The sequence below is a fragment of the Globicephala melas genome, chromosome 12, assembly GCF_963455315.2.
Source record: "Globicephala melas chromosome 12, mGloMel1.2, whole genome shotgun sequence".
NCBI lineage: Eukaryota > Metazoa > Chordata > Mammalia > Artiodactyla > Delphinidae > Globicephala > Globicephala melas.
The window spans coordinates 12,958,218-12,979,826 of record NC_083325.1 but is presented as its reverse complement, the minus strand read 5'-3'; the positions used below and the strand labels follow the sequence as shown (position 1 = coordinate 12,979,826).

At 41.7% G+C, this 21,609-nt stretch overlaps 1 protein-coding gene and 1 gene segment (V, D, J or C); one reads left to right on the top strand and one right to left on the bottom strand.

Moving 5' to 3' along the window:
• RPIA (ribose 5-phosphate isomerase A) overlaps positions 1-21,609 on the top strand; it is a 162,888-nt gene that overhangs the window by 126,104 nt on the left and 15,175 nt on the right. The gene's annotated exons all lie outside the window — the stretch shown is intronic.
• Positions 2,966-4,679, bottom strand: LOC115850504 (immunoglobulin kappa variable 2D-29-like). The segment is given in 2 exon segments: positions 2,966-4,146; positions 4,549-4,679. Coding segments are annotated over 2 exon segments (381 nt in total).

The window sequence follows — 21,609 nt, the reverse complement described above, 5'->3', positions numbered from 1 at the left end:
CGGCACGTGGGATCTTCCCGGACCGGGGCACAAACCCGCGTCCCCTGCATCGGCAGGCGGACTCTCAACCACTGCGCCACCAGGGAAGCCCCCAATTCCCTTTTTTTGATATGGGTTCTGATTTGCTATTAATTCCTTGTAGAGACTACATGCTGTCTATAGGCCCAAAAGGAGTCCTGTGACCTGGGTTGCTCTTTCTGAATTGAGTGGTAACTGACCCACTGGTCTATAAACATATGCATGCCAAAGAGCATTCTATCATCAGGTAGAAGTGGGATATTAAGGCCAGGGCTTGATTCTGTCCCCCAGGCACACAGGATTTACCCATGTAGGTTGTTCAAACTCTCTTGGCACCAACACTTGCAGACTTCCTCCTTTTCTCTCATGCTGTACCTACAGGCTTCTGTGGATTCCCTTTAGCAAACTGATTGAAGAAGAAAATAATTCAGATCAAATTTATGTCATATATGCTTTCATCTTTTCAAAGTAGATTTTTATAGCATTGAAGCCCACTTTAAGAATAGTGGGGTAAGACCGTGCAGGAAGAAAATATCTCAGTGGGCAGGACTTGGAGTTATGTGCTCTAATCCACTTTGCCTTGCACAGAGACAACCTGTGTCAGAGATCTTTACTAATTCAAGAGCAGTGATTAACAGTTTGGCCAAATGGTCAGAAGATTGGATTAACCATGACTGGAAGGTTGGTGAGAAGTAGATCTAAAGCAGAGTTTTCAAATGCATCTTTTGAACTGAGCACATTTCTTGGAGTGCCCCTTAGTATTTTCAGGTACAGAAGTAAAATTTAATAGTTAATAGAAGATTACAGTAACACAATACATAAATGTCCAATTGGTTAATCCATTAATGAGTAAAAGATTTGAGTTACTATACACCGAAGGTGTTGTTGTATATGGCAGTGGGAACATGGGTAGTGGAAAATGTAAAGTTATAAATGTTAACTATGGCTGACTTGCTACAATGGGAGAAATAAGAGCTCTTATCTATATCTATATTTATGTGTCTATCTGTCTATTATCTATCATGATTTCTCACCTTCTTCTGAGAGGCAGAGGTAAGAGGAAGGATACATGCAGATTATGGGTATTTCATGTTGGATTAAATAGTCAGGAGCGCTTGCGAGGGGAGCAGCTGCCCTTGTCCTGTCTCTGAGTGAATTATGTCTCCCTCTGCTGGTGATCTAGAGTTGAGACACGTTAAGATTTTTTCTACAACCTTTATTTATACGCAATAAACTGCACATGTTTAGCATAGACAATTTGGTGAGTTTGGATATATGCATACACTCATGAAATCTTTACCACAATCAAAGTTTTAGACATATCGTTCTCCTTCAAAATTTTCATCACATCCCGTTGGGTATTTTGTTGTTGTTAGGATTTTATATTTTATTTTATTTTATTTTATTTTATTTTATTTTATTTATTTATTTTTGCGGTACGCGGACCTCTCACTGTCGTGGCCTCTCCCGTTGCGGAGCACAGGCTCCGGACGCGCAGGCCCAGCGGCCATGGCTCACGGGCCCAGCCGCTCCGCGGCATGTGGGATCTTCCCGGACCGGGACACGAACCCGTGTCCCCTGCATCGGCAGGCGGACTCCCAACCACTGCGCCACCAGGGAAGCCCCATTTTATTTTATTTATTCATTTTTAATGATAATACTGAAATCTCCCCTCCTAACAATTCAGTTCATTATATGGTCCTGTCACTTTAGGCACTGAGCTGTACAGCAGATCACTGGACCTTATTCATCTCAAAGCTGAGACTTTATACTCATTATTTTGAAAAGGTTTGTCCATGCTTGATCACATGCAGAGCTGAGCAGGAGAATAAAAACACACAAACGAATACAGTCTTCTGGTATAGTTTGTGTTTATCTAGAGTAAAAGCAGTTCACATCCTCAGTTCTCCCCCAGGACAGTGTTAATTCTCTTGTTCTCTGTCACAGTGAAGGCTGAAGAAACTTTGATTGTCTGGACATTCCACAGCGTGTCGTATAATGCAGGACTGGATTGATGGCATCACGTTCATTAGATTCGACGGGCAAGAAATTGCCGGGACTGTAAATGACTGGTGAAAATATACGTGCTCCAGACAATACGATGTAAATCCTACCAAAATTCATGGGCTGCCAATCAGTGGATATGGCAGGGGTCCAGATGCCTGAAGCATCTCAGACTGGCACATGTTATCCAGGGTAAAGAACAAGAAATTGAACCTTGTCCTCCTACACTGATGGTGAGGCAGAGTGTTTGTGGGCTCGGTGGAATGTTGACACAATACATTCCACACTTGGGTACAAGACACCACCCATTTGTGGCTCACACAGAAAGCTGCCAGGTCTGAGTTGGCGCAGGGAGGAGAGGTCTGTGCATCAGGTTCAGGTCATGATATATAAGTGGCTGTGTCACTTGGGCCATACGATCCAGTACATATGTTGTTGCATGATACATCTGTGATAGATAAGGATATTGTGTGTACACTCTATAAACTGTAATAGAGCTCACAACCCAGATTTCTAGGGTTCTAGGGCAAGACGATGCCACCCTCAGGAAATTAAAAACAACAACTGTACAATGTTAAAAAATCAGCTCTCAGAATGTCAGGGATGCTTGCTAGACATGGCCTTGGAAGTGAAGTAGCTTCGTGATTGAGTTTCCCATTATAATCTGGTAATTTTCTTTTTTCTTTTTTTGCGGTACGTGGGCCTCTCACTGTTGTGGCCTCTCCCGTTGCGGAGCACAGGCTCCGGATGCGCAGGCTCAGCGGCCATGGCTCACGGGCCCAGCCGCTCCGCGACACGTGGGATCTTCCCGGACCGGGGCACGAACCCGTGTCCCCTGCATCGGCAGGCGGACTCTCAACCACTGCGCCACCAGGGAAGCCCTCACCACCATTTTTAATCCCACCACATAGAAGCCAAAGAGCAACTGTGTGTGTGTCAACTAGATTCTCTTCGTGTTTCCATTCCTGCAGTCTTCCCGCACTTTAAAATTCTTAACTTTTGTGGAAAAAAATCCCCTCATATCATTCTGTATTCTTCCAGTGTTCTACAGGGTAAATTCTATGCCCTACAGTTTATTTATTTTTTAATCCGTACTTTTGGAATTTTAATATCTCACATTTTCTTTCTGTGAAAGGTAATTGAGACAAATCAGATATGTTTAGCATTAGGATATTGTAGGGACTATGGACTTACAATTGACTATTTAGACACTCATAACCCCAAAGTCTTATTGATGTTCTCAGCTAACTCCCCCTGGGGACAGCTGTGTAGACTGCTGTCTAGAACATGGTAAACAGGTAGGAAGATATGTAGTAAAAGGGAGAATCAGAAAGTGGGGAAAGTGGGGAAAAATATTCTTGAATATTATGACATGTTATCTTAAAAAATATATCAAAAACTGCTAAACCCATTATGTTGCTATAAATCTGCCTCAGTTGTCCACCTGTTACACTGACTACATTTATTTGACACCTACCTGTACCTGAGGGAGGGAGAAGTCGGATGCGCTTTCACTCACCTCTCCTTCCTCAGGTCTGTTTGCTCAGAGGGCACTTAGACCCTTCCATTCTCCTGCTGGTTCTGTCAGGGAAGGCTCTGCAGCTGATGGGGCCTTAACCTGTGATGTCTGAGGAGTAGAGGAGGCTTTCATGGTCCAGAGGACTCAGCTTCAAACTACTCCCCTGATTCTCTAACATCTTCCTCTTACACTGACTCAGAGAATCTGCCTGCCTGCTCCCCAGACAGTCAACATATGTGGGCAGCTGGGCCACTCGGAGAGGGGTGTTTGTGTTCAGGGCTGTACCACTGTGGGCGGATCTTCCATGTCTTGCTGGCAGTAATAAACTCCAGCGTCCTCAGCCTCCACCCTGCTGATTTTTAGTGTGAAATCTGTCCCTGACCCACTGCCAGTGAACCTGTCTGGGACCCCAGAGGCCCGGTTGGAAGCTCCATAGATCAGAAGCTGTGGAGACTGGCCTGGTTTCTGCAGGTACCAATTCAAGTAAGTGTCTCCGTCACTATCTTGGAGGCTCTGACTGGATCTGCAGGAGATGGAGGCCGGGTCTCCAGGGATGACAGACAGGGAGAGTGGAGTCTGGGTCAGCACAATATCCCCACTGGATCCTAAAATAATGAAAGAAAACAACAAAGTTCTGGACAAAATTTATGAAACAGTTTCAGAATTTGTCTTCTGTTATTGACGTCAGGCTAATTTTTTTTTTCTTTTTGATTCCGAAGAATACCCAAAATACCCAATTGCAAAAAGAACCCAAGATTTACAATGCAAAGAGGTCTCTAGACGTCATGTACACTTGACCACTCTTTCTATGCCACCATCTTCACCAGAGGACAGACACTGCTTGTTCCTTCCAGATTCATCCTCATTCTCATATCACTAAACATCACATGTCTTTTGCAGAGGGTATGGTATGCATCTAACATGTGGACAAAGACACATGAAAAGCAGTGGTGGTGCTCCCAGAGCTCACCCTCCCACCCTCCTTCTCATCTCCCCTCCATCCTTACCTGGGACCCAGAGCATGAGGAGGCCCAAGAGCTGAGCAGGGAACCCCATTTTCAGAAGCTGCAATTGATGAGTCCTGATAAGTCAGAGCACGACTGGAGCTGAGCTTTTATCTCACACTTGCAGGGGAAGGTCCTCCCTCGGGAACAACATGCAAATCCCCTGGTGGGGGAGGGGGGACAGCTGTGTGGAAAGAGCCAGGGGGAGGGAGGGAGGGGCCCAACTTTGAGCAAAGTGAAATAAAGGCCTTCTGTGTTTGGAATAAAATGAACATCTAAAATCCATACTTCTTGGAATAGTGGGAAGAAGAATTCCACTGTGAAAGTCCGGATTGATTTCAAGAACCCAGTGTACGTGGCCTGCGGCTCTAAGAAAGCACACGAGACCCTGAAGTGAAGACATGTGTGTCCAGGGTCAATATCCGGGAGGGGAACAGTCATTTTGCTCTGATTCTTCCAGGCTGATCTAGATAAGAGAACAGCTCCTTCCCCACTAGTACTGACCATCAGAACTTTCTCCAAATAACTGCACAGAGTTAAGCTGTTTCAAGAGCTGTCAGGTAAGTGCAGTTCCCAGGTTACCTGTTTAAGAATGTTAGAAACAGATGTTAGAACTGGTCTTTTCCTGAGACCTCATGAATTATATTTCAAAGACCACTTAAATCACAAGAACTTGACAGTAAAATGAAATACCTGAAAACCAGTTGTTTTACTCTGGTGAATAATCTATCATAGTTCTATGTCTCTGTCTCTCTATCTCTCTCTGTCTCTTTCTGTCTCTGTCCCTCTCTCTCACTGTCTCTCTGTCTCTCTCTCTCTCTCTCTATATATATGTTTTGTACACACACACACACACACACACACACACACACACATATACACATATATATGTCAGATTAATCAAAGGAAAAAATTCACTTGGGATGATGGAACATAATGAAAAAACAACGATTTTATATTATTTTTTCTGAGTGGTGCTTAGAAAAACTCATCTCCTGTTGACTCTTTCTCACCTGGTAGAACCAGGTCCTGCAGGGTTTCCTGGGTCTTGTCAGCTCTGTGTGAGGACCTAAGGTTCTCACTGGCCAATATGTTGGAAGCCACAGCCATGAGTCTACATTTCAAAAGGAGATGCCCTTTCTGAGAAAAGCAATGACTGTATCCTTTATTTTTTTTTATTTATTTTTTTCCCCTTTTTTGCAGTATGCGGGCCTCTCACTGTTGTGGCCTCTCCCGTTGTGGAGCACAGGCGCCAGATGCGCAGGCTCAGCGGCCATGGCTCATGGGCCCAGCCGCTCCGCGGCATGTGGGATCTTCCCGGACCGGGGCACAAACCCGTGTCCCCTGCATCGGCAGGCGGACTCTCAACCACTGCGCCACCAGGGAAGCCCTGGATCCTTTATTTTAACGTCTCAGTGTAGCCTATGTCTATCATTGACACATTCCTGGGCTTTTATTTAAGAATGGTCATTATGGAACAGAGTTCCAGACCACCACTGCTCAGGGCATCAGTCTGTCACACCAGCTTTCATTAAATAGGGAAACAACACGACTATTCTCATGTGCCAGCCTGGTGCAGGTCATGTTGAATTGAACAGCTCCTGAAACATAGTGCCAATGTCAAATTGCTTTTGTCTTGAAAATAAAACCTTGGAGAAGTTGAAAAAGTTGACTTTGCCATCTTATTAAAGTTTGGATAAGTTAAATCCAAAGTCAGACTTAATTGACCAAGACAAATTAACTAATACGATACTATGTAAGATTCCACAAGAACATCTGGTCTGAATATTCTCTGGGAAATATTCAAGAATAAAATCTTGAAACAATGCTGAAAAAATAACCGAGCAAAAATTATGTTCATCTTTAAACTCTGAACCCTATGGCAATAATCTCGTTAACGGAGATAAGCCATGGTGTAGAGGTACAAGTAGAATTACACATGTTCCATATTTCACTGTTCAAAATATTATTTACTCTTTCATTTTATCTATTTCTTAAAGTTTTTGCTTTCCTTGACCTGTTTTTTTTTTTTTTTTTTTTTTAATGATAGTAGCAAAAAGATTCTGGGTTTTACTCCTGGCTAATGAAGGTACCAAGACAAATAGGTGTTTCTGCTAGGTAGCAGCCTCCTATCCTGAAATTCCAGCCCTCTAATCAACCATGTAGTGAAAGAAGTCAAAAGATAAGCACCTGAAAGAAATACAAACAAATCTGAAGCAAAACGGAGAAATTGTTATAAATATTAAAGCTACTTTTATAGGAATCTTTTAACATGTTTTAACTTAAGAACTGTTTTTATGCTCTATTATTAGTTCAATACTGTTTCCCTAAACTTATATTGAAGTTTTAGCCCCCAGAACCTCAGCATATGACATTATTTGGAAAATATTCATTGTAGATATAATTAGGTTAATTAGGATGTGGTTATACTGTAGTATCGTTGGCCTTTTTATAACTGAAATATAATTAATGTAAAATATCATGTTAATTTCAGGTGCACAGCACAGTGACATATATATACATATATGAAACTCTTCCCTTATAGGTTATAAAAAAATATTGAGTACAGTTCCCCGAGCTATACAGTAGATCCTTGTAGGTTATCTATTTTATATAAAGTAGTGTGCATATGTTAATCCCAATCTCAGTGTATCCCTTGCCCCACCTCCCTTTCCCCTTTGGTAACCATTAAGTTGCTTTTTTTTAAAAATTTTTATTGGAATATAGTTGATTTACAATGTGTTAGTTTCAGGTGTATAGCAAAATGAATCATATATATATATATATATATATATATACTCTTTTTAAAATTCTTTTCCCATATAGGTCATTACAGAGTATTGAGTAGAGTTCCCTGTGCTATACAGTAGGTCCTTATTAGTTTTCTATTTTATATATAGTAGTGCGCATGTATCAATACCAGTCTCCCAATTTATCCCTGCCTTCCCCCTTTTCCACCCTGGTAACCACAATTTTGCTTTCTATATCCATAACTCTATTTCTGTTTTGTAAATAAGTTCATTTGTACCATTTTTTGAGGTTCCACATATAAGTGATATCATATGATATTTGTCTTTCTCTGTCTGAATTACTTCACTTAGTATGATAATCTCTAGGTCCATCCATGTTGATGCAAATGACATTATTTCATTCTTTTTTATGACTAAGTAATGTTCCATTGTATATATGTACCACTTCTTCTTTATCCATTACTCTTTTGATGGACATTTAGGTTGCTTCCATGTCCTGGCTATTGTAAACACTGCTGCAATGAACACTGGAGTGCATATATATTTTTGGATTATGGTTTTCTCTGGATATATGCCCAGGAGTGGGATTGCTGGATCACATGGTAGTTCTCGGTTTAGTTTTTTAAGGAACCTTCATACTGTTCTCCATAATGGTTGTACTAATTTACTTTCCCACCAAAAGTGTAGGAGGGTTCCCTTTTCTCCACACCCTCTCCAGTATTTATTGTTTGTAGACTTTATGATGATGGCCATTCTGACTGGTGTGAGGTGATAACTTGTAGTTTTCATTTGGATTTCTCTGATAATTAGTGATATTGAGTATGTTTTCATGTGCTTTTTGGCCATCTGTATTTCTTCTTTGGAAAAATGTCTATTTAGATCTTCTGCCCATTTTTTGATTGGGACGTTTGTTTTTTTGACATAGAACTGCATGAGTAGATTGAATATTTTGGAGATTAATCTCTTGTCAGTCGCTTCATTTGCAAATATTGTCTCCCATTCTGAGAGTTGTCTTTTTGTTTTGTTGATGGTTTCCTTTGCTGTGCAGAAGCTTTTAAGTTTAATTAGGTCCCATTTGTTTATTTTTATTTTCATTATTCTAGAAGGTGGATCAAAAAAGATAGTGCAATTTATGTCAAAGAGTGATCTGCCTATGTTTTCCTCTACGAGTTTTATAGTATCTGGTCTTACATTTAGGTCATTAATCAATTTTGAGTTTATTTTTCTGTTTGGTGTTAGAGAATGCTCTAGTATTATTCTTTTCCATGTAGCTGTCCAGTTTTCCCAGGATGACTTATTGAAGAGACTGTCTTTTCTTCATTGTATGTTCTTGCCTCCTTTGTCATAGATTAATTGACCATAGTTGCATAGGTTTATTTCTGGGCTTTCTATCCTGTTCCACTGATCTATGTGTCTGTTTTTTTTTATGTCAGTACCATACTGTTTTGATGACTGTAACTTTGTAGTATAGTCTGAAGTCAGGGAGCCTAATTCCTCCAGCTCCATGTTTTTCTTTCCGAAGATTGCTTTGGCTATTTGGGGTCTTTTATGTTTGTTAAACTTATAATTAATAATTAAAGTTATAAGACAATTATGGTAGATCAGAAAATATGTTACTCCGATTGAGACTGCAGTCTAATTCATCATGTCTTGAATCAAGTTGGGTCTAGGGTCTCACTTTGACAAACAGAATGTGATGACAGGAACCCTGTGCCAGTTCTGGAGTCTAGGTCTCAAGTACCTTGCAGCTTCCACCTTCCCTCTTGGATATAAGAAAGCTGATCTAGCCTATTGGAGGATGAGAGGCCATGTGGAAGAGAACTGAGGCCCCTCAGCCAACAGCCAACACTGACCACCAGATATGAGGTCAGTGAACCAAACTCACTGCTCTGAGACTACCAGCCCTGCAGGGAATGGGACAGGCTCTGCGGGACACAGGAAAGGAGGGTGAAGGCTGGGTTTACACACAGTGCCTGTGGTCTGGTGACAGCTCCTCAGTAATTATCCCCTTCTTGATAAGAAATGCCCTGAGCACTGGAAACTGAGATTCTCATCTATCTAAATTTAGGAATTCCCTAGCATTCAAAACAGAGTCAGACTTTTTCCAAAGTTTGGGAAAGCCTAGAAAACAGAGGCATAAAAAGGGAGTTCAGTCTGCCCCTTGGGTGATTCTTGTGGGAGCCTCACCCCTGGCTCTGGAGACGAGGGGAAGAAGGGTCCTATGATGCTCTAGGGAAGAGGGAAGTAGCATGAGCAGTGAACACTGCCCCATCTGCTGCCTGGGAAAGCTAATAGTCTTCCCCACCTCCTTCCCTCAAAATCCCTTTTCCTCATGAAAAATAAAGAAAAGAAAAATCTCTGGAAAAGAGATTTTACGGTAGAAAAAATGCACATGAAACGTCACAGGCTACAGTGAGGGATGTATTTATTTTGTGGAATAATATTGATGACTTTCAGTAGAAATGATAATATATGGCTAGTAATAACTTCCATAGCACCCTCATTCTAAAATATTCAAGGGTGCATAAAATAGACCACCTGGGTACTCTTCACACAATATATATACACACACACACAAACACACACACTTTGTGGTGCATCATCTAGTTAACCCTCACAACACCCCTTTACATGTGTAGTGATCTATTGCACAGATAAGAGAAGAGTTCATCAGAGGGCATGTGTGGTTTGGCCAATGTCACATGGTCAGCGGGTGCTGGGCTGGGATTCAAAGTCAGATCTGTGTGACATTAAATCTGCTCCTTCCATGAGGCCACATCCATCCCATAAATGAGCTCATGGCCTATGAAGTAGGAGAAAAGACAAAACCAGAAGGACCTTGTTACATTACAGCTCCCTGGGGCTCCTGCCCCACACCATGCTGACCTTCACCTTAAACTCAGCCCTCAGCGGTTTCTCCTATAAAGCACAACGCTCTCCAAACCTTTGCAAACGCTCAGTGACATTATTCCAGTGACAAGAGGCACTTCTTGCATTGCCTCGATTGCTTCCTCATCTCCACGTGTCCTTCCCATTTCTCCACCTCTGTCTCTCCCTGCTAAGGTTGTGTGTGTCCTATAAAGCAATTCAACCTCCCCAGATAATCCAGCATAATATAAAAATATTATAAATATAAAATATAAATATATTTATATTTATATAAATATAAAATATAAAAATATAAAAAACCTCCCCAGATAATCCAGTGTAATATAAAAATATTATAAATATAAAATATAAATATAAAAATAAAATATAAATATATTTATAAATATATAAATATAAAAATATAAAAAACCTCCCCAGATAATCCAGCATAATATAAAAATATTATAAATATAAATTATAAATATATTTATAAATATAAAATATAAAAAACCTCCCCAGATAATCCAGCGTAATATAAAAATATTATAAATATAAAATATAAATATATTTATATTTATATAAATATAAAATATAAAAATATAAAAAACCTCCCCAGATAATCCAGCGTAATATAAAAATATTATAAATATAAAATATAAATATATTTATATTTATATAAATATAAAATATAAAAATATAAAAAACCTCCCCAGATAATCCAGCATAATATAAAAATATTATAAATATAAAATATAAATATATTTATAAATATATAAATATAAAAATATAAAAAACCTCCCCAGATAATCCAGCATAATATAAAAATATTATAAATATAAATTATAAATATATTTATAAATATAAAATATAAAAAACCTCCCCAGATAATCCAGCGTAATATAAAAATATTATAAATATAAAATATAAATATATTTATAAATATATAAATATAAAATATAAAAATCCTCCCCAGATAATCCAGCGTAATATAAAAATATTATAAATATAAAATATAAATATATTTATAAATATATAAATATAAAATATAAAAATCCTCCCCAGATAATCCAGCGTAATATAAAAATAAAGAAAAAAGATAACAACAACCTCCCCCTTTTCACATGTGCTTTGGGAACTAACCCCAGGCTCTCAGATACCCAGGTTGTACAAGAGCTAAGCAAGCATCTTTATTTATTTATTTGCGGTACACGGGCCTCTCCCTGTCGTGGCCTCTCCCGTTGCGGAGCACAGGCTCCGGATGCGCAGGCTCAGCGGCCATGGCTCACGGGCCCAGCCGCTCCGCGGCACGTGGGATCCTCCCGGACCAGGGCACGAACCCGCGTCCCCTGCCTCGGCAGGCGGACTCTCAACCACTGCGCCACCAGGGAAGCCCTAAGCAAGGCGTCTTATCCAAGAGACTTTTCTCCCTAAGAGAAATTCTGCTTCTCCTGCAGTAAAATGTTCTCCATCTCTTATCAAAATTGACACCAAATTATAAAAAGTCAGAAATTTTTGGGAGAACAGAGAATATCTATTCACCCAGAGAGGCAGTAGATGTTTCCTCTCCTCATATAACTTCCCTGCTATAAAAAATGACCACGACCTTATTGGCTTCAAATAATTGAAGCTTATTACCTTGCAGTTCTGTGAGTGGGAAGTCTGGGTGGGTCTCCCTGGTTGGCAATCAGGGGCCGACAGCACTATGTTCCTTGTGGCAGCGAAATGGAATGACTTGTTCCCAGCCTTTTCCAGCTTTTAGATGCCACTCTCTTTCCTTGGCCCGTGGCCTTTTCCTCACATCCCTCTGGCCTTTCTTTCCATCATCATTTCTCCTCTCTATAACTCTAACCCTCCAACATCCCTATTATAAAGACCCCTGTGATGACTTAGCACCACCTCACCAGGTAATGCAGCGTAATATCCCCTTAGATCTTTAACTTAATCACAACCGCGAAGATCCTTTTGCCATAGAAGGTGACATTCACAAGTTCCAGAGATTTGGATGTGGACATCTTTGGCAACTGCGGGGTGACATAATTCAGATCTTCAACCCCTCTAATATCGCCAGAACATAAATTAGTTCTCCCCTAAATGAACATCGGAAAGCACATGGCTAGGAGGAAGAGAGAACGGGGAGCAATACACAGATATGTGAAGCCATGAAGCTGGGAGGAATCTGAGACTCAGGGGCCCTCTAGTCTGCGGGTCTTAGGGATTGAGAGACTCCTCTAATGAGGAATTCATAGGGCATAACTGTCTGTGCAGAGGTCCCTCTGATTTAGTGCCACAGAAGAAAAAATTTACTGCTTAAATCTAATCTAAGAGAGATTGGTAAGGGGAAATTAAATGTTTCCTTAATTTTCCTATTCATCAGTAAAGGAGAAATGGAAAAAATCCAGAGCAGAGATGCCTTCCAAGAATAAGAACTTGCCTATGGTCAGGTTGAGTCGCCAGTGGCAAGGATGTCCATGCAGGCAGCATACATGAGAGGTGCAGGGAGCACTGCCAGGGGAGGAGGGAAGAGAAGATGGACCGTGACAGCACACATCAGCAGGCCTGTTGCTGTTGAGGCTGACTGGACCTCAACCCCACCGTGGAAACAAGGTGAATGTCCCTGAGTTATTCCACCTGAGATGTGAGGGCGCTGAGGTATTTACGCACCTCCTTCTGTTGAGGGCTGTCCTAGGAGGTGCTCATTCCAGGCCCTCTGGCCTACAACACATGCAGGCACAGCTGTTTCCCCCTTATTCAGAGTGAGCAGTGAGGAACAGATGGGGGTTTAGGAAGTCAGCAGAGGCGCACGGAAGTGGAAAGCCTGAGGGTACCAACAGCAACCGCTACATCCACCTGGAAAAGAATGTGTATTTTCACTCAGGAGCTCCACGTGAGCTGCATCTCTCTGGTACAGGATACTGGCTGCCTAGTGGCAAGCAGGTTCCTTAGAAACTCAGGCCCTAGGGCAGCAGGAGTTTTTTTGCACAGGCTGCACCACTGTGGTTTGGCTACCTGCAGTCATGCCTGCAGTAACACTGCCCGGAGTCCCCAGGCTCCAGGGAGCTGACGCTAAAGGCTTAGTAGGTTCTACTTCCCCTGCTGCTTTGCTGGGCTGGGACAGCAGGGGCCAAGGTAGAGATGTGAGATACAAAGGGCTCAAACCTTTGTCCGGGTTTTATTCGGATCCAGATATTTCTCTGTGTACATCGGCACTGGCTTGATAGGAAATGGTGACTCTCTGTCCTGATGTCTGGGCATCTGGGTCAGGATGATGTCTCCACTCACTGCTAAAAATTAAAATAATAAAGTGGCATTCATGGTGCACAGCAGGGGACATGCACAGAGCATGCATGTTCACTTAAGAGAGAGGGTTTACTAATCTGGTCTTGCCCCACAGCCTCCCTGCTGACCTGCTATCCAGAAAGCCAGGCTCCAGAGGAACTGCCCCTGAGTCTGCAGTAACATCCTGGTAGGAAGTGCTCAGAAACTGGGGAGTGCATCAGACCCATACAGAGAGACTGGGCAGAGGGTGTGCTGGTGCAGCAGACAGGGGAGGGATGCAAAAGAAGAGGCACTAAAGAAAGGATTCAGGTAGCCCTCTGTGGCTGTGGGGTTTCTGATCTGAGATGGGGTCTGCAACCCTTGTAAAGAAAACAAATATTTAGGAGGGAACTTTTCTATCCTAACCACACTTGGAGAAAAAGGCAAGAACTAGCTCTCCTGTGATACTTTTCTTCTTAGCCAGCCCAGAATCACACAAGATGTTAGATTTCAACAGCTACAGAGTAGATTGACTGTAAGTGGGAAACTCCTGAAGTTTAGAAGATGTTAGTACAATGGGTATAAACTCTTCAGGAATTCCTATGCTCATCTGTTATTTTATTCTATTGATCACCAACCCATATGCTTTCTGAATGGGGTCTCACTTTCAAGCTCACACACACCCCTGGGTAAAGCCTATTTCATCCAGAGGGATCCATCCAACCTCCACTGAGGGATCTGACAGCCATTGTTCCGGGGACCACGTGGAGACATCGATCAAGAGAGACAAGCAGGCATGTCCACTGTTGAAATGGACTTCCTGATGAGAATCAACTCAGATCCCCGAGGCTCTTTGACCAGTGGCCTCACCTTCCAGCTCCTAAGGCTGTGGCCGTAGGTCTGGGGTCTAAGTTCTTTCTTCCCACACGCATAGCCCCTCTCAGAATTCACTCTGGACTCCTCCATGCTGTGAATCCTGAATCCAGAACCATCTTCCTGCTTTCCATCCCAGGAATCGAGCATTAATTTTTCTTTGTATATCCTCAGATGGCACCCTGATAGGAGATGGCAGGATGAGTCAGCGTCTCCCCTGCAGGAACAGCTGAGAATGGAGGGAAAACCTGGGACAAAATTTTGGTGTTGAGGAGACTCATATATTCCACAGACTTGGTCTTTTCCAACTTTTCCTGTTTCTTGACCACAATTCTTTTTTTTTTTTTTTTTTTTTTGCGGTATGCAGGCCTCTCACTGTCATGGCCTCTCCTGCTGCGGAGCACAAGCTCCGGACGCGCAGGCTCAGCGGCCATGGCTCACGGGCCCAGCCGCTCCGCGGCATGTGGGATCTTCCCGGACCGGGGCACGAACCCGTGTCCCCTGCATCGGCAGGCGGACTCCCAACCACTGCGCCACCAGGGAAGCCCCACAATTCTATTTGAATGACCCCTGGAGGATGGAGGGATTAAGGAGAACAAGAGGCTGTTTCATCCTAAAGATATAAAAAGAGAAGTAAAGATAGGGAAAGAGTAGAATTCGTGAACTCTCCAAAGTGGTTTGGGTTTCTCTAGCCATGGGCATAGCATGACATGCCTGGGACAGCATTACTTATTATGCTTCCTGCCTTTATGCCTCCAAATCCCCACCAGCACTCACACACATGTTGATAATGACTCTCCTCTACTAAAGAGTAGATCTAAGTTCCCGCCAGCCTCTTCCTTTTACCTGCCTTTTCTGTATAAATTAGAATAAATTTAGAAGCAAATTAAAAAATGATAACAAAAGTTTAAGCAATAATAAGAAGCCTGAGGTTTGGAGCTTGTAGAGTTGCTGCAGCAGCTCAGTGACAGCAGAAACGTCCTGGTTTCTTTCCATATATTTGCTTGGCCACCTTCACCTCATTGGTTTTTTGATCTTGGGCTTAATGCCTCATGGACTCAAGAGGGCTGCAATGGCTCTGAGCATCATGTTCTCTCATAACCCTTCCAGGATTAAAGGCAGGGCTTTGCTCTTCACCTCTCATCTTTTTATGAGGGTTCACAATTCTTTAGGGAAACACTGACTGCACCCTCACTCACCTTATATCTCACAGATCAAGCTGATCACAGGTCTCCCCACCCCCAATCCCTGCTCCTCCCCTGACGCTGAGAGAGTTCCCCTGTCCTCACCTGGCACAGCACTCTCCCCAGTGAACCTGATAGGAAATAAAACTAACTAAGTAACTAATTAACTAACTAAGATTCTCTCCTTGTCCAAACTCTACTCAGGCTCCCCTGAACCCTTCTTCAACCCTGATTTTTTGTTTTGTTTTTGTTTTTCTGCAAAAACTCTTTTTTGATTGAAGTATAGTTAATTTACAATGTTGTTAGTTTCAAGAGTACTGCAAAGTGATTCAGTTATACATATATATCTTCTTTTTCAGATTCTTTTCCATCATAGGTTATTACACAGTATTGAGTATAGTTCCCTGTGCTATACAGACTTGGATTCCATGTTTGTCTCTGCATTATCCAATTTTAGCAAGAATCCTGTTAAGTCAATTTAGCAAGAATCCCCCATCCTCCATCCCCAATACCTAATCAGGTTCCTCATCTTCCACCGTCCCCCAGGTGATGTCTTCATCAAGACTCCTTCAACAAGACTTCTGTTAGGGTGATTTAGCCAGACCATCCCATCCCCTTACCCCTGATGTTTCCTCTTAGTAATTTTTCATCCACAGAGTTTGTAGCCACACTTCTTGTCCATGCTGTCTATATTCAGAACTGAACCTCGGTACTGAGGTCTCTTTTCCCCTATTGCAATTGTCCTGGACAAAACCTGTTTACACCACTTAACTACTGCCCAGTTCTGATTCTCCTTTAACAAAACATGGGTGATGAAAGAAAAATTCATGAAAACAAGACATGGGTGATAAAGGAAAATTGGTGAAACTTATAAATCCAACTGTCAAGAGGGTGCTTCTTGTAGAAGTGAGAATTTCCAGATCCAAAGTGATTTTGAGGTAATAATCTGAACCCCAGGGCTATCCTTCTATTGGAGCAGTTCTCGTAACCACATAGGTTGTGTGAACCCACATACAGACAGAGAAAGGAAAGCAACTCTTGGGTCCCCAGACCAAGGTTGTATGAGAACTGTCCCCTGTCCCCATGCCATCAAGTGACAGAAACCTGTCCAGAATCCAATAGTCAGAGTTCAAACCTTAACTTAGAAAGGAAGGAATGATCCAGATATAACAGAAAGGGATTCAAGAAGATTTGCTGCATCAGAGCCAAGAGAGTCATTAGAAAGAGCTATACCAGGTTTCTTTTTAAAAAATAGGAAGTGTAGGACTTCCCTGGTGGCACAGTGGTTGAGAGTCCGCCTGCCGATGCAGGGGACACGGGTTCGTGCCCTGGTCTGTGAAGATCCCACATGCTGCGGAGCGGCTGGGCCCGTGGGCCATGGCCGCTGAGCCTGTGCGTCCGGAGCCTGCGCTCCACGGTGGGAGAGGCCACAGCAGTGAGAGGCCCGTGTACCGCAAAAAAAAAAAAAATAATTAAAAATAAATAGGAAGTGTAATATACATATATGTATATGTGTATATATATATTTTTAATTTTTATTGGAGTATAGTTGCTTTACAATGTTGTGTTAGTTTCTACTGTACAGTAAAGTGAATCAGCTATACATATACCTATATCCCCTCTTTTTTGGATTTCTTTCCTGTTTAGGCCACCACAGAGCATTGAGTAGAGTTCCCTGAGTTATACTGTAGGTTCTCATTAGTTATTTTATACGTAGTATCAATAGTATATATATGTCAATACCAATCTCCCAATTCATCCCACCCCCCCTTTTTCCCTTGGTATCCATAAGTTTGTTCTCTACGTCTGTGTCTCTATTTCTTCTTTGCAAATAAGGTCATCTATACCATTTTTCTAGATTCCACATATATTCGTTAATATACGATATTTGATTTTTTCTTTCTGACTTACTTCACTCTATGCCAGTTTTTTAAATGCAACTTTGAAACATACTGTAAGAAAAGAAGGATGCTTACCAAATACAGACAGAACATATTCTGGAAGAAAGCATCACCTGAAAAATAGAATGATATCCCTCACCAACATGCTGACCTGTGAAAGTACTTAATAAAGATAAATTCCATACAATGAGACCCCCAAAGTTGAGATGAATTAGTTAATAGAATTGAGTGGAAACGGAGATTTCACAGCTGAGGAGACAAATTGAACCTAAACCAGCAGGATCAAAGAATGATTTCTTTAGTCTACACAATTCACACCCGACTGGAAGCTAAGGGGTAGGGGAAGGGCTGTTTGGTTTCCTCCTACTCATCCTTGCTGGCCCAGCTGGCCAGGTATCAGCCTCAGGCACATAACAGCACAGATGTGAAGACTCAGATGGGCTTCCTGTATCCTGCTGCTCTGGGTCCTGCGTGAGGAAAGTAAATATGGAAGATTCTAAGAGAAGAGGAAGTGCCCCAACCATTCTCTGGTCTCACAAGAAGGCTGTCCCTCCACCGTTGCCCCTCCAGATCTACCTTATCCACTGTCCCCCTTTTTGCAGCATCTCCAACCTTCCCCTCACTGAGCTCTCCTCCTAAGCTAATCAAAATGCTCAAATATCAGCCTGCTTGCCTTGGATTTGTGATTCCCTGTGGCTACCACACTTTTCTTTCCTTCTCTCCCTTTACTTTCTAAGTTAAGAGCATTGCTCAACATCACTAATTATCAGAGAAATGCAAATCAAAACTACAGTGAGATATCACCTCACGTGGTCAGAATGGCCATCATCAAAAAATCTACAGACAATAAATGCTGGAGAGGGTGTGGAGAAAAGGGAACCCTCCTAAACCGTTGGTGGGAATGTAAATTAGTACAGCCACTATGGAGATAGGGAGACTCCTTAAAAAAATAAATATAGAGCTACCATAGGATCCAGCAATCCCACCCTTGGGCATATATCCGGAGAAAACCATAATTCAAAGAGATACATGCACCACAGTGTTCATTGCAGCACCATTGAATGGAAGCAACCTTAATGTCTATTGACAGAGGAATTGGTAAAGAAGATGTGGTACACATATACAACGAAATATTACTCATCCATAAAAAAGAACGAAACAATGCCATTTGCAGCAACATGGATGGACCTAGAGATTGTCATACTGAATGAAGTAAGTCAGACAAAGACAAATATCATGTGATATCACTTATATGTGAAATCTAAAAAAAAGTGGTACAAATGAAACTATTTACAAAACAGAAATAGACCCACAGATAGAGAAAACAAACTTATAGTTACCAAGGGGGAAAGGGGAGGGGAGGGATACATTGGGAGATTGGGATGGACATATACACACTACTGTACATAAAATAGATAATGGATAAGGACCTGCTGTACAGCACAGGGAGCTCTACTCAATATGCTGTAATGACCTATATGGGAAAAGAATCTAAAAAAGAGTGGATGTAACTGATTCACTTTGCTGTACAGCAGAAACTAGCACAACATTGTAAATCAACTATGCTCCAATAAAAATTAATCTAAATATATATATATATATATATATATATAAACTGGAAAAAAAGAGCATTTTTTGAAAGCCTTGTCTACACTGACTGCCTCCAATCCCTCACCATCCTCTCACTCCTCAAGCTGCTACCGAATGCCGCCCTCACCACGTCACTGAAACTGCAAAATCACCATTGCCAAATCCTCAATGGCCACGCAACCACCAGTTCCAACGTCTTAGCCCTTCTCTTACCTGCTCCGCTTGCAGCATCAGACACTGTTGCTCATCCCCCCTTCAAATCCTCTCCTTTTGTTTGGGTGAGTCTCTTCTCTCTTAACTCTCCTACTTCCTCTCTGATGGCTCTAGCTGTCTTTTACTGAATACATTTTTCTGCTCTCCCTTTAAATGTTGGCACGTCTGGACTCTCTCCTCAGCTCTCTTTCTTTCTTCCTCTGCCCAGTCGACTTGCATACGTGAAAGCTCCGTTAAATATAGAGTTTAGGATCCACCTGGAACTCTGTGGATCCAAAGGATCCACCTGGAACTCTGTGTAGGAACCCATGATCCTCCAAAATTAACCTCAGCCCTGCTGTTCCCAGGGAAACTGTGGCCTGGGAAACGTCTCCCATTATGATTTATTAATACCCAATAGAAATGATCTTTGTGAAGAATAAGATTCTGGTCCTCTAGAATCCTGTCTTGCCAGAAGTTACGTGAGCTTTTCAGAGTTTAAAGGTATGAGAAATGAATGCACAACTCATTTTGTGAGACCCTACCTCTGGGGAGCACCTCTGCAGCCCAGGTGAGAATGAGGCATCAGGAGCCCCGCTGAGGTTTCCTCATGCTGGTGGAAGCGGGGGTGGAGGGGAGGGGGAGGGCCTGGTGCTCAGGTCATATTCCGTGGGAAGGACCATAAGACTCTGGGGCAACATTTGTTTTCAGATTGTATGAGAGTCCCAATACAATATCAGGAGAAGAAGTTGCGTTGGGGGAAGTTGTGGGTGGGGTGTAGCTAGGAAAACTGCATATATGCAGGTAGCAGCTTATTTATACGATGCTCAGATTGTTGACAAGGAAGGACTTCTAATGCCTACCCTCCTTGCTACACACACACACACACACACTCACACACACATCCCTCAGGTCCAGAAAGAGTGGTGAGGAGGAAACCAGACAGAGTTGCAGCATCTGGAGTAGGGCTGGACCGTCCAGAAGCATCAACCACGGCATTTGGAAACGAGAGTTCTGTTCTAAGCTCAGTTCCTAACGTCTGTATGGCCTTGCTCAAGTCACTTCCTTCTTACGAAACTTGCTTTGCTCCTTTGTAAATGAGGAAATTGAACTATGTACTCGCTAGGATTCCTCCTAATTCTTCATCTCGTGAGTCTGTAAATATAAATTAAGCAATATTAGTGCTTGTGTTTGGAGAAGTTGCACTTACCCACTTTGACCACTAGAGGAAGACATGCGATCGTTACAGAGGCTGGGGTTTTAATTTATTTTTTTATTTTCTATTTGGTCGCTGTAAGGTACTCTTTCCCTGCACTTAAAGGCAAAGAATTTCTTGGATTTTTCCATTTTCCTCATCAGTTGTGATTATCAGAGAAGGTCAGAAAGAGTCACCTTTTCAATTTAACAATAATTTATCAGGAAAACCTTCTAGAGAACACATTTAAGAAGGAATGTTCAAAAATAATCCCTTTAAGCCTTGTATTGGCTAATTATGACTGTAACATTCTTTAAGCATTCCTTACATGACATTCACTTAAAAATGACTAGAAATATGCATATTCTCTTTATCTCAGCATTATTTATATTAGGGAAAAATTAAATACTAGCCAAGAATTCAAAAAAAGAATGGTGAGGGGAAAGCATATGGTTCTTTTAAACAGTAATACTCACTAAAATTGATAATAGTAACTAAAAATAATGACATAAGAAAAACGTATATTGTTGAGTGAAAAAATCAAGATAACTTTAAAATTATTATTACATTTTAATATTGACTATAAACATATAAAGGAAGATAGGAAAGAAATCAATCAAAATTTGAGAGAGTTTATCCTTGTTAATAGGATTATCAGTTGTTGTCATTTTTCTCTTTTTAATGATTTTCAAATTCTTCAGTATGGACTGGTATTACTCTTGTATTTTAAAACAAATATGAAAAAAACCCAAAAAACCTGCCATGAACTTTCCAGTAGATTTAACTGATCAACCATAACTGTGTTTCTGGCATCAGCAAACATTGAACACACCCTTGGCACCATCCATTTCTTGGCTTTACTTTAAAAATGCCTGTGATGAAAGACTTCCACTTCCCTCGTACATCCTACTGTATAGTTGGTTAGCTCTGATTATGACAACATTCCAGATACAAAGGCAAACTCTGCCTTTTTGAACTTCCACCCATCAGTTTGATTCTGCCACCTGCCGCAAAGCCCATGACAGGACTTCACAAGTTGAAGGCAAGCTCACATGACTCCTTGGTCCTGCAAGGGTTCTGTTGTCCAATAGCCACCATTGATTCCTTCATTCTGTTAATATTTAAGGGTCAGAAACTTTGCCAGATCCTGACATGTAGCAAAGAGCAGAGCTCAGGGTCTAACATAATAAACCATAAACCAGCTGTGTTACCGTCAGTGCCATGTGTTTGATAGGAGTAAGCAGGGGCCCTGGGCC